This window comes from Quercus robur, chromosome 10 (assembly GCF_932294415.1).
Source record: "Quercus robur chromosome 10, dhQueRobu3.1, whole genome shotgun sequence".
NCBI classification, from domain to species: Eukaryota; Viridiplantae; Streptophyta; class Magnoliopsida; order Fagales; family Fagaceae; genus Quercus; species Quercus robur.
This window is the reverse complement of record NC_065543.1, coordinates 9,226,542-9,243,770: the sequence shown is the minus strand read 5'-3', so window position 1 is coordinate 9,243,770 and position 17,229 is coordinate 9,226,542. Positions and strand designations below refer to the sequence as shown.

At 32.9% G+C, this 17,229-nt stretch overlaps 1 protein-coding gene across 1 annotated transcript; it reads right to left on the bottom strand.

The window, feature by feature from the left end:
• Nucleotides 1-9,190: 9,190 nt before the first annotated feature.
• Nucleotides 9,191-16,748, bottom strand: LOC126702887 (zinc finger BED domain-containing protein RICESLEEPER 2-like). Its single transcript, XM_050401750.1, has 5 exons — nt 16,535-16,748; nt 12,258-14,167; nt 12,063-12,153; nt 11,892-11,973; nt 9,191-10,046 (listed from the first exon to the last, which is right to left on the bottom strand). The coding sequence occupies exons 2-5, from the start codon at nt 14,153-14,155 to the stop codon at nt 9,433-9,435; spliced, it is 2,685 nt and encodes an 894-aa protein (XP_050257707.1). The 5' UTR covers nt 14,156-14,167; nt 16,535-16,748; the 3' UTR covers nt 9,191-9,432.
• Between the last annotated feature and the right edge of the window lie 481 nt (nt 16,749-17,229).

Genomic DNA, 17,229 nt, shown 5'->3' with positions numbered 1-17,229 from the left:
ACGTATTTAAGAACCCTATTTAACATTCTAAAACTAAGTACATAGAGATTAGGTATCACTTCATTAGAGATCTTGTTGAAAGAAAGATTGTGTGTCTTGAGTATATTCCTACTGAATGTCAGAATGCCGACATTTTCACCAAACCTCTTGATAGAAGTAAGTTTGAGACTCTTCGTCAAGTAATTGGTGTGATTCTGTGTCTCTGATCTGTCTTGGTCTTTTTGGTCCTTGTGCTTCATTGCTCTACCCTTTGTGACCATTGTTCTTTGGTTTTGTTTTGTTTTTTGTTTTCTAGGATTTGCATTGCATAACATTCATGCATTTCATTCTAGGTGTTTTTTTTAATTAAAAAAAAAAAAGGAAAGAAAAAGGAAGCAAATTGTGTTTTGTACTATTCTTCTTGGTTTTTGAAAAACAAGGTTGGTTAATTTATTTTCACATAATATGTCGTTTGTACCTTGTTTAGCTTTGATGAGCTTACTTATTGCACTTTACTAGTTGAAGTTTTGTAGTGCATGTTGTGCGGGAAAAATGTTTATGGTTTTTGATTACTTTGTCTTAATCTTAAAGTTACATGATTTTGAATGTTGGACTTGAACTTTTAGAGAAAGACATAAATAATCATCTCACCACTGTTCACTAGCCAATCATGAACACTTTAGTGCATATCATAAGATTTTGTGCTCGAAAAAGTGTAGCACATGCACAAAAAGAACATAAGGTGAAGCCTTGGTTTAAATTACTTAATACTTAAAATTGATGTGTACTCACATGACTTAAAATTGGTATATATATTATGGGGCATAAATTCAAGAAACTTACATGATTGCAAGCTTATAATCTAGGAGATGTGGGAGTTATATGATGTAACTCTTTAGGTGATAGTCTCTTTTAAATTCTTTGTGATAGTTTTGTAGACTTTGTGATTGATTGCTATTCATATATCACTTCACATGTATCTCAAGTTTTTGTTAGTTGCACACACTACACGAGTTACTCTTTGCTAAACTTTGTACATGTTATTGTGTGTGTTTATGGTCTAACCAACTATGTTTTGCAAATACTTTGAATTTTGTGCAAAATTAATTTGTTGCTTGAAAATTTATGGAGAATGCAAGAAATTTTATTTTTGGGAAATTTGGGCTTAAAATTCTTGTTTTGAAAATCACATCATCCCATACTCATGCATTTTGTTCTTAAATTTCAATGCTTTGAGTTGGTTTTGAATTTTCTTCAAAAAACTGTGTTTTTTTTTCTTAAATTTAGTGAGCCTCTGCCCATTTCAATCGATCCATTCTATTTTTCGATCAATCAAAATTTTTTAAATTTGTTAGAGAGAGCCTCTGTCTGTTTCGATCGATCGAAACTGTTTTTCGATCGATCGAACTCTTTTAAAATTGGTTTGTTAAAGTCTCTGTCTGTTTCGATCGATCGAGGTTGTTTTTCGATCGATCGAAACTCGTGAATCATGTTTTTTTTTAATGTCAGATTGGACTTTTTCAAAAGTTTTTCAAACTTTCCTCTCTCTTCGACTTAGCTAAGGCTCCACCAAGGATTTTTTGTCATTTTCTTCCGAAATTTTTGCAAGGTTTTTGTCTTCCAAGACTGGTAAGTCCTTTTTGCCCTTCCTTTTGCATTTTATTTCATGTTTTCATACATTTTTCATGCATTGCATTGGGTATTTTCGGAACTATTCATGATTGGGGTTTTTGATGTTTCAAGCCATATTTTCTGAAATTGATCATTGGGTTTTGTCTCTATATTGTTATATTAATGATCCTTGTTGGTTAATTTGATCAATTTTATGGTTTTTGAAAAATTGGAAATTCTAGGGTTTGAAATTGATCTGAATTGGGGATTTTGTCAAATTGGGTTAAATTGATGAAAGTGGCTTGTTCAATCAATGTATTTGGTCATTAATTTTTGAACTCTGTCATGTATGATGATCAATTCGTCAATATCTTTCAAATTGATCAAGTGGTTTTCCAAATTTTGGGGTTTTTGTGTTAATACCTCTATGTTCAAGCCAATTTTGTGAATTTGAACTCTTTTGGACTTAATTGCACTGCATTAGGACATGCATCATACCATTTAAATTGTTCATGCATCATATAGATTTTTGTTCTATATTTTTTTTGTGCTAACTTGTAGTTTGTCCTTGGTTTTATCTTTTGTGTTTTTGTTCCTTTGCTCTATGTTTTGGTCCTTATCCTAGCACCATGCTTAGGAAAACTAGAGCCCATAGGACCCTTTCCACTTCCTCTGAGTCTCCCTCTAGGAGTGAGGTGTTTAGGAATGATAAGTGCAGAGAGGCCTTTGATACTTTGAACAGTAAGCATAAGATATGGGCTGAGCGAGCTGTAGTGTTAGATGAGATTGATCTGGCCATTAGGGCTAACTTTGAGTCTAGAGGTTAGTTGCCTCTCTTAAAGATAAATCATCCACCCCCGACCGCCTTGATTAGAGAGTTCTTCTTGAACCTCTCTTGTCACATCTATGATCCCAACACCCTTGTTAGGAGTTAGATACGAGGTGATGAGTTCACCATTACCCCTCGGGTAGTGGCTGAGGCTCTTGGGGTTTCGGTTGTTCGGGAGCCTAACTATCCCTATGATGAGTCACCCTCTTTAGATGTTGTCATGTCTTACATCACTGGGTCATCTATCCAATGGGGTTCTGATCCTCGGATCACGTCCGCTGAGCTTACCAAGACTGCCTGTCTTTTCTTTAGGATAGAGTGTCATTCGTTGTGGCCTATTTCTCATTTCCACACCATCCCTCTAGAGCGATGTGTGTTTTTGTATGCGTTCGTTTCTGGAACGTCTATCAATTTTCCTCATTTGTTCCTTCGCTCTTTGAATGAGGTTCATAGGAGTTCTGTCGTAGGGCATGCGCTTATTCATCCTATTTTCATTCATAGGATTTTGCTCTTTTTAGGTTTAGATGGTTTCCCGTCTGGTGAGCCTGTGCATGTTGTTGCTCCCATAGGTGCCACTTTTCTTAGACAGAGGGCTGCTCACTTGAGAGTTGCTCCTTCACGTCCTAGAGGTGCGTCATCTAGTGTTGTTCCCCCTCCTCCCTCTTCTACAGGTGCTGATGCTGCTGAGACATCAGGTGCTGCTGCTGATGCTGATGTTCCTCCACCGATTACTTCGGATGATTCAGACATTTGACGTACGTTGGGTCATGTCTTGACCGATCAGGCGGCTCATGGACAGATTTTGGTAGACGTGCTCAATGAGATCTGTGCCTTGCGTGCGGAGTTGGCGCAGTTTAGACCACCTCCCTTTTAATGATGGATTTTGTTTGCCCTTTGGCATTCCATCACAAAAAGGGGGAGTACTTTGTAGAGTTTTTGTTTCCAGGGGGAGAGTTTTTTTTCTTTGGTTGGAGCTTGTGGAGTTTAGATTGTATCTCGGTGCTTCACATTGTATTTTACCTTTTTAGCTCTTGCCATGTTTTTGATGAGATATTCATGTTAGGGGGAGTATTTTTTTGTTGGTACTTTATATGTTTCTTGTTTCAAATTGTTTATTGATTTATATTTATGAGTTATTCATTGATATATGTCTTTATTGTGTGTTGTTTGAAATCAAGAATTTAATTTGTTTACTTGTATTGTTTCCACACATGCGGTTATGCATTTTGTTTAGTGTTTCAGGAAATATACAGGTTGATTCAATTGAACTGCTATCTACACTTGCAACTGATGGATAGTAGTTAGGATTGAATTTGTTTTATGAGCATTATTTTTGTAAAGGGCTTTTTATTTTGTAAACTTTGAGTTTCTAGTTGTGTTTTGTCATGGATTGCCAAAGGGGGAGTTTGTTAGGTTCTAAAGACTTAGGATTTTATGTATTTAGAACTCTAATTTGTATTGTTGGCAAACCATGATCAAAACAATTTGTTTAGAAGTGTTTTAGTCTTACTCAAAGTTGTGCATTTATGTAAAGTTGAAATCGAGCTTAATGCAGAAAAGATTAATGCATTTTGGCCTGGTTCGATCGATCAAAGCTTAGGCTCGATCGATCGAAGCTCGGGTAGAATGTTTTTCGGCAGAATTTTCCAACTCAGCCTTAGTTGTTTTAAAACGTTTTTAGGGTTTCTTATTTGTCCTAAGTAGAGGAGCTTTCCTTTAAACAAACTTAGGGTTTTCAAGGAGAAGATTTATCTACACCTTGATGATCAACTCAGTTGCTACCATTGAAACTTAAAGAAAACACAAGCGGGTGTGCTTGTATCTGGTGGTGAATCCAAGAAAGAAGGAGTCCGTGGATTCGGAGCTTGTACGTGGTCGTGTCAGTAAGTTCTACTGGTGGGTAGCAATAAGAAGTCGAGTGTGGGGGCTTATAAGTCTTATTGTATGAATTTCGATTCTTTTAAGATTTTAGATTCAAGTTTACCTTGAGGATAGCTAGGTCAAATCCTCCCCAGGTTTTTACCGGTTTGGTTTCTTGGGTGATCATATCTTTTTTTTTTTATTTTCCGCTGCTTTGCATGATTTGATCTTTGTTATTGTGATAACCTAGACTTGTTAAATTGGACTAAGTAACAACTTGGCTAATTACCTAGATTAAATCAATTGTTTTTAAGAGGTCTAAAAACTATCAAATCATATGACTAATATCATGTGATTATAGATACACGTGGATTGTTGTATCAATCATAATGTAGTAGGTTAGAGGAAATTTCCTACAAACTGGTTTAAAGGTAAATATTTTCCTATAACGCTCCGTTGGTTTCAATGTAAAATATTTTCCATAAAATATTTTCTCATTTTCAAGTGTTTGATTGCATGTAAAATATAGTCAAAGTTGTAAAATATTTTTCTTTGACTAAAACTTTGTGCGTAAAAACTTGTAAAAACAAGTGTAAAACATTTTATATAAGGCTGTGTTTGATTCTATGTAAAATGTTTTCCAAGTGTAAAATATTTTCAGGTGAAAATATTTTTCAAAAAAGAAAATATTTTCAGGTGTTTGGTGGTATTTTAAAAAATACTTCGAAAAATATTTTTTAGTGTTTGGTTGTGTTCTTGAAAATACTATAGAAAACACATTTTCTACTTGTTGCTCACATTTTCTCACATTTTCTCAGTTTCCAAACAAATATATAATATCATTTCTCAGTCCAGAAACACAGAAGAAACAAAACCCCAAAAAAAAAAAACTCATCAAATCCAGTCAAATTGAGAGAAGGAAGAGAGAGAGGCAACTGGGTTCGATCTAGAGGCGAGATCGCACAGCGGAGGCGAAGGCGTGATCACAAGGCGAATGCGAGATCGCGCGGTGGAGGCGAGATTGTGCGGCATTTGAGTCGATCTTTGCTTGATTGGCGGTGAGAGGCACGACCTTGATAGCGATGGAGATGATCTTAAGTTCAGGTGACCGGCCTATCTCTCTCTTTGACGGTGGGTGGCTCTCTCTCTCTCTCTCTCTCTGATAGTGATCGGCCCTTTTCTCTCTCTCTTTGGGTTCGGTTTTTTTTTTTTTTTTTTTTTTTTTTTTTCCTTCTCTGGAAAAAGGTTTAAAGGTAAGCTTGGAATGGGTTTTGGATTGTGGGGTGGCACGATCTGGGACGGTTGGAGCTTGGCTGAGGTGAGCTTGGAGATGGGTTTTGGACCGTGTGAGGAGTGTGCTCAAGCTCTCTCTCTTCAGGTGTGATTTTTGAAAATGGTTTGAAAGTAAAATCAAAGCGTAAATGATTTTACGCTTAAAGTGGCTTATTTTCCGGTCAAAGCGTAAATGATTTTCCGTTGACTGTATTTTCCGTAGCTGCCAAACACGCACAAGGGTGTAAAATAATTTCTTGAAAGTGTTTTACACTAAAACAAACGTAGCCTAAATCTCACAACCTCACACCCGACTCTTTCTCCCTCTTTCTCATACTTTACTCATCCACTCTCACATTTGCCCAAACCAGCGACAGCACCCACCAGCATGCCATTCTTTGCTCCACTCAGCCAGCACCCTTTGCTGCTCTTTGCCTCCATTCAGGTGGCACCACATCAAATCTTGACTTGTTTTGTCGTCAGAGAAGTCGTCGCGAGAAGCCCAAGGTCACTATCACTGCCACTCCATTGCTCATTGCTTGGATCTAGTTTCAAATCTAAAAACGCTGTTGCTAAGATCTCTGATTTGGAATCGCTGAGAGTGAGTGGGTTTTTTGTTCCTTCACGATCTGGGTTTTTGGGATGGCTTGGGGGTTGCATTGGGGGCTGGATGGGTTTGTGGGTAGTGGTGGCCGAGTGGGCTGTGATGGGTGGCTGGCTTTTGTTGATTTTTTCTCTCCGGTTGTGATTTAGGTGGTTGGTGATGACTGTAGTGATTGGGTTTGTGGTGGTTGGTGGTTGTTGGTCTGTATTTGCATTTTCTAGTATTGGGCTTAATCCAAACACTTAGAAATTTTTTTGTTGAAAATGTTTACATGTAAAATATTTTACTTCAAAATAAACGGAGCGTAAAATTCTTGTATGTTTGTGCTAGTCATCTTTTTAAAATAGGAAAATGCTAATGAGTGCCCTTAGGGAACTAATTAATAATCCATTTAAAGAAAGTTTTTATAGGAAATGAAAAAAAGTAATTAATATTTTGATAGTTTTTTTCATTTTCCATAAAAGTAGTATCAAAACTTTCCTAAAATGGATTATTAATGAGTGCTCTAAGGGCACTCGTTAGCATGACCTTTTAAAATAAGATAGAAAGGAAGTTGTTTATTTCATATATATTTGTATGGTTTAATTGACGTTGTATTGTTTCCTTTTATAAAAAGAATTAGTGTAATCTTGTGCATATGTATAGGTACAATTAAAAGCAATCACAATTACATAGTTCAAATTATACATTTTTTGAGAAGATATTCAAATTATATACGGTATTAGCTTACACATTTTTTAAACCATACATTTATAAAATATGTAATGGTTTCTCATTATATATATAATTTAGAATTTATTTAGATTTTTATAATTTAATTGGATTTAGACTCTTTAGTTTTTGCACCCAAAATTCACTTGTCACAAAAATTAAAAATTTAAATGGACACATTGTGTAAAATTGGACTCCAATTGAAATCCGATTTAGAATCTAATTGGATTTGAACTCTTTGATTTTTACATTCAATAATTCACTTATCACAAAAATTAAAAATTTGATGAGATATGTGGCACAAAATTGAGAATCCAATTGAATTTTCTCTGAGTTTTGACTTTTGATTATATATACACATGGATTGTTTTATCAATCGTAATGTAGTAGATTAGAGGAAATTTTCTACAAACCAGTTTGAAGGTAAACATTTTCTTATAAAATGCTCGTGTTTTTATGTTTGATAAAAAATCGTTCTTTTTTTTTTTTTTTTTTTTTTTTTTTTTTTTTTTTTTTATAGAATAAGTTAGGAAGGAAGTCGCTTATTATATATATATTTGTACGGTTTAATTGAGGTTGTATTGTCTCCTTTTATAAGATTAACTAGTGTATAATTTTGTGTGTATTCACATGTATAATTAAAAAAAACAATCACAATTACATGGTTCAAATTGTACATTTTTTAGAAGAAGTTTAAATTATACATGGTATTAGTTTGTACATTTTTTAAATCATACATTTTTAAAATATGTAATGATTTCTCATTATTTATACATACATACATACATACATACATACATACAAACATGTATATATATATATATATATCTATATATATGTATGTATGTATGTATATATGATTTATAATTTAATTAGATTTGGACTCTTTAGTTTTTGCACTTAATAATTCACTTCCAACAAAAATTAAAAAAATAAATGGACACATGGCGCATGTTGGGCTTTGTGGAGTCTAGTTATGTTTGATCCGGATGACGACCCTACCCGAAATAATGTTGCATGGTTTTTAATGGGAGATTTTCTGAGGCTTAGTCCATGAGCGGAGTTTTGGCCCGATAACTGTACGACCGCACTTTGTATTTTTTTCCTGATAATAGTGAAATCCCTGCAACTCCGTAGATATAGGCAAATTGCCGAACCACATAAATACTGTCTTGTGCATATGATTATTTTTCTTTGGCATATGTTTTTTCTATTTTGTTTCTCATAGGTTTGGGAATTTTGTGTTAATTCCCTACAACGCAAAATTGGACTCTAATTGAAATCCAATTTAGAATTTAATTGGATTTGAACTCTTTGATTTTTACATTCAATAATTCACTTATCACAAAAATTAAAATTTTTTATGAGATATGTGATGCAAAATTGAGAATTCAACTGAAATTTAATTGAATTTTCTCTGAGTTTTGGCTTTTCATATATATATATATATATAAACCAAAAAAACAAAATAAATATATATAATTTGTTATAATTATAATTTGTTATCATGACCAAAAGATGACTGGATTGGCATTGCTGGTGATGGTGGTAGTGGCCATGGTTGGTTTCGGTGAATTTGGAAGTGCTTTGATTGCTTTGCACTATAACTTATAGTGCAAAGCAGTCAAAGCACCAATCACGTATCCAACAACACCAATCCAACACTCTGCATCAGTTCTGCAGCAGCTCACGCAAAGCATTATTGCCAAAATGCACTTCGAAAATTTGCCTCATTCTACCCGAATTCAATGCACATAAGATTGTTACATCAGCTAAAACAATTCTAAATTCAAGAAGATTATTGTCCATTGACCAACAATGAAAGATCATAGCTGACTCTGTATTACCTTAGTTTTTTGGTAAGAACCACTGAGTAATGCACCAGTCATGGCTGATTTTGCACCCTTAACAATATCATTAATTCTTTTGAGAGTCATGCTATAGTCACAAATGTTTTTACAATATTTTTACAAACCTTAAGGTAGTAAATTCTTATTGGTTTGCATTTTGGTCTACCACTTATATCACCTTTTTACATAACAATAATCACTAATAACATCAATAATTTATAAAAAAAGTTTGTAACTCTTGTATTTTCCTCATTTTAAAGGCTATACAAAACTTATAGATCTAAAATTTTAAACAAAATATACAATTCTAGAAAAATTAATTTTTTTGGGCTAATATTAGCCTAGTAATAAAAATTACCAATAGCAAAAAAAAAATTTAAAATTAAACTCAATCAACCAATTTTACTCAAAACAAACAACTCGACCCTTTAAAATATTTTAAATTAAAAAAAAAAAAAAAAAAAAAAAAAAAAAAAAAAAAAAACCTTTGTGGCTAAACAATAAATTTAGAGGCTGGAATTACAGAATATAGTCAGCAGCAAAACCGCCCCCCAATTCTAAGTCCTGGCTCTGTCTCAGATTGTTTGGTTTACATTTTATCTCAAAGTAGTTGTATGCATAGGCACAAATTACCGTCTACGTGTAGTGTCATTTACATGCCAGAAGAGATTCAAAAAAAAAAAAAAAAAAAAAGTTAAAACATGCTCAGCCGAGAATCATAGGCTGCTAAACAACTGCTGGTAGAAATCCTGATCCATTTCGGGTGGTCCGGGTGGAGTGGTCGGAGGTGTAGACGTAGGAGGTGGAGTCAAAGGAGATTTCGGGAATTCACTCGCACGAACCAAGTTCATCGTGACTAAACTTGAGGTACCTTGATTTTGAGAATTATACAACAGGCCAGGACAATGTGAAATATCTGAAGTGGTGTCTAAATGGTGGTATGAACCCTCACCCTCATGCCATGATCCTTGAGGATTGGAAACTCCCAACTGAGAAGAACTTGATGGTGCTGATGATGGCGCAGGATACCCATAATTGGGTGGAACAAGAACGTTCCTAAGTCTATCTCTGTTGGCCTCAAAAAGTAGCTTCTGCCACTCAACCTCCAAATGCTTGATTCGCTGCTCTAGCTCAAACTTCTCCTGAGCATATTGCTCCCTATCCTGACGATTTTGAGCCTCCTTTGCTGCCAACTGGGCCTCATACTCTGCCCTGTCCATTTCTCTGGCAACCTTATCATGGTACTTAAACTCCATTGTTCTAATACAGCTCTTCACTGCCTCAGCATCATTGCCACTAGAACCATGATCAGATGACTTGGTGATGACACCTGCAATAGAAACACAGGAAATCTCAGCACATTGATAACCAGTTGTAATCATTACTGAGTGGATGCAGTCATTAATATCATCATTCACACAACTAAGATGAAATCATAAATTCCTAGTGAGCAAACTCATAGAACTTTTGAGCACCACTTCCTTAATTAGCTACAAATAGATCTGTTGAGGGTATTTTTTGGAAAATTAATATATTTTTTTTATATAATCATCACAAATAGGGTTTGAGGAAATTATTTTGAAGACTAGTCTATTTAAAATTTCAATGTTTAAATCGTGTTTTCAAAACACAATTTTCAAGAAATGACTATTTGCCAAAATATTTTCCTTATAACACTGTTTTTAACAATTAATATTACTTTTTTTTTTCCCCAAAAACACACCATTTGTAATCTGTTGATGTCCAGTTTGATTGAAGACCACATGGTGCTTACAAATGGCAAGATGGCCCCACTCACCAGAGGATACATAATAAATTAATAATGCTACTAAGTTACAAAACTCATGACAATTATTTGTAAAATTATAATATGCATGCATTTTGATGTTTCACATGCTTGCATTTTGATGTTTGGGAACAAACACCTCAATATGACCAAAAAAGAAAAAATAAATAAGGGATATAATTACTTTTTCAACCTTAGAGTTTTGTGTATGTTTCATTTTAATTTTAAACTTTCAAAATGTTTAGTCTAAATCATAGTTTTAAAAAATATTTCATTTAATCTTCTATCACAAATTCTATCAACCCTTGTTAAGAATCATGTGACTATTTGGTTCAAATGACATTTATTTCAATCTTTGAGGTTTAAATGACACATTTGAAAGTATAAGATTTAAATGAAACATACCCAAAATTTTACTTATAAAATTGGCGTAGTCTAAGGTAGCAATTTTACTCAATATCTTTTTATTGGAGGAGAATTTAACAAATCCACCATTGGATTACATTTTCTTCTTATATCCTCCATTCTTGTGAACTTTCTAAAAAATTAAAGATCAATAACTATGTCACCTATAAATTAGTTAAAATTCCAAGTTTTTGTAGTATAAAATTATCATAAAATATAAGCTTATAGATCATATAGTAAATAATTTCTGATTGGCACAAAATTTGACATATATATTAAGAGTGTAAAGAAAATACAATCTAAAGACTAGATTTTCAAAATATATATTAATGTTCTTTTTGTAAAAGAAGTTATAGTTTTAGGTTACAACCAATTTTGTGATTAAACTTTATCCATAAAACTCTATGAAACTATGAGTAATAAAAACTATTTGAACTTATAAGATATAAATGAAACTATTTGGAATTATAAGGTTTATGTGAAATTATTCAAACTATGAGGTTTAACCATTTAAATGAAAATAACTTGAAATTTTTGTCTTTTTAATTTTTAATTTTTAATTTATTTATTTTATAGAGAAATAGATGCGCACGCACACAAGAGAGAGGGAAAATTCCATATGCTTTATGGTTTCCTATATGGAGAATAACTTATACTTTTATAATATTTTCTTGTTTTTCAATTAATATAAATGAGATTTTCCTCTCTCTTTTCTTCCTAATTAATTTTATTTTATAATTAAAAAGAAAATTGATGGTATGGAAGAAATTGAGAAAGAAAAATAAAATGCTCATAATTGATATTAGGTTTTAATATCACAATCCAATTATTTTTTATTAGGAAAGTTTTAGGTAATATTCATTTAAAAATCATCATACTTTTTTTTTAACGTTTTAAAATTCATTTTAAACTTATAATTTCAAATATTTTGATTTAAATTTTTAAACCTTATAGCTTTATTTAAACTTTAAGAATGGTATTCACCTGTCGGAAATGGCCGAGGGCTCCACGTTGAGCTAAGATTTGCAAGCATGAGTTTTGTATTGGTAGTAGAGGGAACATGTTTCTGCAGGTTTAAGCATTGTCAACACAAACATCATTTCATAAAAGAAATCAAAATTGTAAAAACAAAAAATTGATAGACTGAGATTGTGCCTCTTGAGATTCCAAGCTTAAAAAAGTCCCCGCCAAACCAAATGAAGTATGAGTGGGTTCAAAAGAGTGGTCATTGTCCTTGTTCGCTGTGCTGAAGTTAAATGGAATGAAAAGGGAGTGAGGGAATGCATAGAGAGCATATATATATATATATATAAGGATCTTAAATTCTTAATGAATGAAAATCGTACTTACATCCTTGCAGGATTGTCCAACCAGTCCTCTCCACATACCAAGGCTTCTATGATGTCAGGATCCAAACCATTAAAGGTTGGATTGATTGTCATAGTTTCAATACTGAAAGCAGAATTTGATATAGAAGTTGACATTGGAATTGCCAAGATATCTCGAGCTATCCTCCAAAGAGTTGGAAATTTTGTACTATTTGTATGCCACCAACCCAATATGTCAAACTCTCCCTCAAAATCAGGTATAGGCTCTTCCAAGTATCGATGGAGCTCGGCCCTTTGTGAATGAGCCTTATTCATATCTATTTTAGACTTGTACCACCTATCCAGTATATCAGAATAATTATCATCATATGAAGTAGATGCTTCACTACTACGGCCTTTTGCATATTCATCAAAAATATGACCAAGAGCATCATCAATCAATAAGTATTTCTTAGTATGCCCACCATATAACTCTGTGAACGAGTAATGCACAAAGTCCAATTTTGTCCGTGGGTCAAAAACTGCTGCAATTGCCGAAACAGAAGTACAATAGTCAAAGTGCTTGTCAAATGTCTCACTCATTTTCTTTGCAACCAAGCGAATAAATGTATGTTCACTTTTTTGCCATTGAATTAAATTGTGATGAATATCACAAATTTTACGAAAATACACATTTGTAGTAAGACATTTGCTTCCTAAAAAACTGCATATGCCATCATAGAAAACAATCAAACATTTGTGCATGACTTTTGCCTTATCCCATTCCTCCATAGATAAATTTACAGGGAAGTCACAATGACTACTCTGTAGGTAAGAAAATGCTTCCCTGAACTCCAATGCACTCTCAAGCATGAAAAAGGTGGAATCCCACCTTATAGGAACACCTTGAGAAGTAATGTCCTTGCTTTGTAAATTCAGTTTCTTTACAACCTCTTGAAACTTTTCTTTCCCAATTGTTGTTTCACTGATGTATTTGATAGCTTTCCTTATCTTATGAAGAATATCATCTATCTCATCCAATCCATCCTGAACAAGGAGATTTATAATATGTGTAATGCAACGGATGTGAAATAATTTCCCTCTGAAAGGATGGTAACCTTGATTACCAAGCCAACTTTCTAAGGTCCTAACCATTTGATCATTTGAGGAAGAACTTTCTACAGTTATAGAGCACAATTTCTTGTCAATGTTCCACTCCAGAAGCAGACTTTTTACCATCCCAAAAAGAGTTTCTCCTGTATAATTGTATCCTACATTTTTTACGGCAAGAATCTTCTTCTTCAGTTTCAGACCATCTTCAATAAATTGCAAAGTAAAACAACAATACTTATTCTTTTTCCCATGACATGTCCAAAAATTAAGTATCAAACTGAAGCAACAAGAGAGCATACCAAGGTGTTTGCACAGTTTCTCCTTTTCTTCTCTATAGACATGAAGAATGCCAGCCTTTAAAGTATCTTGTGAATGAAGTTTGAACATTGGTTGCAAATTCTTCACAAAAACTTTGAAGTACTCATGCTCAACCATATTCAATGGATAGCCATGCTTGATAATCATTCTTACCACATCCAAGCCAGTCCTTTCTTCATCAAACACAGAATTCTCATCAATGACAGTTGGATTTTTAGAATCACCTGTTTCGCTAGGAGATATAATTTCTTTACACGATTCTCCTCTTTTTATAGCCGAACATCTTGACAAGTGATTTTTCAAGTGTGTTGTCCCACTTTTGCTTGACCCAGAAAAGTTTTTCTGACAATGTTTACATATGGCGTGGTGCTCCCCATCAACTTCAACCCTATCGAAGTCGTTCCAAATCTTAGATGTTAACCTTCTTCGTTTAGAAGAAGTCGGGAGTGCCGAAGTTACCTCATATTGTATCTTTGAAGGTGAGGTTGCTGAGATATCTGGACGTTGCATTTTGTTTACTTCCTGTCAAAACATACAAAAGTAATAGAACAATGGTGACTTGCTGAGTAGGGCTCTAACCAAGCAAAGCCGAGCAAAGTATTAAATGTTCAAGTTTGTTTATTTAATTTTTTTTCTAAATATGAGCTGAGTTTGAGCTTATTATTAAATAAGATTATATGTTCAAATTTAGCTCATTTTCTTGTTAAGCAAGTTCGAGCTTGTTCACGGGCTATTTGATTAATTTATTATTTTCTTATATAGTGTGAAATCATGACTAAAATGTTTTACCTTTTCATAATTTTATGAATTTTGACTATGAATAGACTATTTATATCATTATAAGCTTTTTTCTAAAAAAAAATATCATTAATAAGCTACAAATAATAATTTAATATCATATGAACCTATTGACAAATTTATACAATCCGATTCAAGCCTATATATATAAATACATTTTTAGACAAGCATATATATATATAAATATATTATTATATATAGTTAAATTGAGCCCTTATATTCAAGAGTTTGTTCACAAACACATTATTTTGTTTGAGCTTGGCTCGTTTGATAATCGAGCCTAAACTTATGGCTTGAGTTTAGCTTGTTTTCTATACAAATGAATATAAACAAGTTTTTTCTCAAGTTGAGCTTGAACTATTCATAAACAACTTATTTCATTTACAGCCTTATTGGTGAGTCATATTTAAACTAATTAAACTATCTAAGCTTAAAAGATGGAAACTTTAAATGACCAAAAAATAAATTACTAATAGATATTTGCCTGCCAAAACAATTGAGGACAAGCTAAAAGGCCAGAGGCAGAAGCAGATGGGTAAATAAAGCATAGAGAATTTTTTATTATTGCACGGATCTTATTAGTTCAAGTTTGGTAACTTATGCCCGTTTGTTATTGATATTTAAACAACAATTTTCAGTGTTTAAACAACATTACACGTATTTTCACACATTTTTTACCCACACATATTTTCAAAAAATACAAACAACATTACTAGAAATCTCTTACCAAACGAGCCCAACTTGGCACGCACTCACTTGTGTGTGTGTATGTGTGTTTTTTTTTAAAAAAAAAAAAAAAAAAAAACTTAGCACACACTAACTTTCTAGAAAAATAAAAAATAAAAAATTCATTGCCACTTTTTTACCAACCTAATAAAAATAATAATTTAGTATTTAAGTCAAGACAAAAGTTTAGTAGGCTAAGTATTTTAGTTCCTTGAGTTCTAGGCAATATTATTATTGTTGTGTGAAATTTAGATCCGTTGAGCTGAGTTAATTAATTAACCGATTATAGCCGAGTTGAATAATTAACTAATTATAAATTTAAACTTGTATCAAGGTTAATTAAAACACAACAAAGAATTGCAATGTTAAAAGTGCAAAAGTATACTACCATATACTCTTAGTATGATAGTTTCTCTCCAAGTACAAGTGCTCATAGAGTATTGATGACAAGAATTTAACATACACTCTACAAATGGTAAAAAGAAGACATAAATATCCACACCTGCCTGCTAGATGTAAAGAGCGCAGAAAACAAACAACAGTGCAAAGCTCTCAGTCTTCAACCCGGCCTCAAAAAAAAAAAAAATAATAATAATAATAATAATAAATGCTAAAGTTACTATCATTTTTATTATTAAAAGGTTACAAACTGACATACTAATAAATACATTTATTGGTACCATGTACAGCGATAATATAATAAATAAATTATTTCATTTCTTTTTGTTAGCTGTTTAAAAGTTAACAAGTTTGTAAGATATAATGTATAGTAAAATTTGTAATATTGGTGAAATCAACCAAATACATAACCGAAAATAGGAAGGAAAGAAAAAATCTGAACAAACAAAAAACTACAATCTTCTAGTTAATGTTTGCAAACAAACAAACAAACAAGATGCACTTGAAAAGAAAGAAAGGCAATCAACCTCAAATGTCTAAAAACTCACTCTCAAAATGGAGGGAGCACAACATCATAAATGCTAAGCTCCAGACAAAAATCCAAAGCATCCACAACGGCACCAATATAAGCACCCATTATGTTACTAAACATATATATGCAATCTGATATTTGACTACAACCAACAAAGGTCAAAAAGAACAAAATTGAAAATTATTATCCTATGCTTGTCTCATACATGTACAAGAACACACTAATTCAATATTCAGTTACCTGATTAAAAAATAAAACAAATTAAAATTGTTATATATGCACCTAACCAAAGCTCTGAAGTTCAAACTCCAAAACTTACTGCAACACATTCAACAAAAAAAATTTTAAAAATTTATGCTCTAAAATTTGGCTCTTTGTGCTCTGCAAAATGAGTAAAAATGTGTATAAAGGTACAACTAAAAAAAAAAACATACATTTGTTTGGTTACGCAATGCAAGAACTTGTTTGAGCTATCTCCATAGCCATAGGACTCCCACTTCGTTTCCGCCACCAGTCACGGGCCAATCTGCCACCAACACCACCGCTCCGCTCTACAGAAGACGGGCGTTTGAGTTTTTACTTTAATAATTGCAGACATAATAAGTCATACATAAGACAATTAAACTAGTCGTCAATGATCAATCCAAATTTCTTTTTTGGTGGTTGCACTTCTTCCTCATTTTCAAAAAGAAAGAGTGGTGGGTCCAGTCGGTGTACGCGGTTTCTTTTAAGCCAACCAAGTGTTTTTCAAAAAAGAAAAAAGGATAAGCGTTTTTCTTCAATCTCTGGGTCTCTCTTTCACAAGGCTCTCTTTCACAAAAGCTCTGTGGTCTGTGGTCTCATACTAGTTCTCCTTTTTCTAACATTTTCTATAAATAAATAAAAAATATAGTTCTCCTCTTAAGATAATATAAACTTTTGTTTTATTTTATTTCTACTAAAGTGCAAACTACACCTTAAAGTTTAGGGTGTTCCAATTTTATACTTTGAATTTTTTAGAATTTTGATTTTATATATTTTAGTTGTATCAACAACCCATCTATTAAGTGGCACGTAACTTTATTAAACAAACTAAATATGTATAAGAGCATTTGCAGCAGTGTAGTTATAATGTTATAATGCTAAAATT

What these genes read in the sequence shown, in the direction of transcription:
- LOC126702887 (XM_050401750.1), bottom strand. Translation starts at nt 14,155, where the DNA reads ATGCAACGTCCAGATATCTCAGCAACCTCACCTTCAAAGATACAATAT. An exon ending in TTGGACAATCCTGCAAGGAT is followed by an intron (nt 12,154 to 12,257) that starts GTAAGTACGATT and finishes ATTTAACTTCAG; the next exon opens with CACAGCGAACAAGGACAATG. An exon ending in TAAGCTTGGAATCTCAAGAG is followed by an intron (nt 11,974 to 12,062) that starts GCACAATCTCAG and finishes TTAAACCTGCAG; the next exon opens with AAACATGTTCCCTCTACTAC.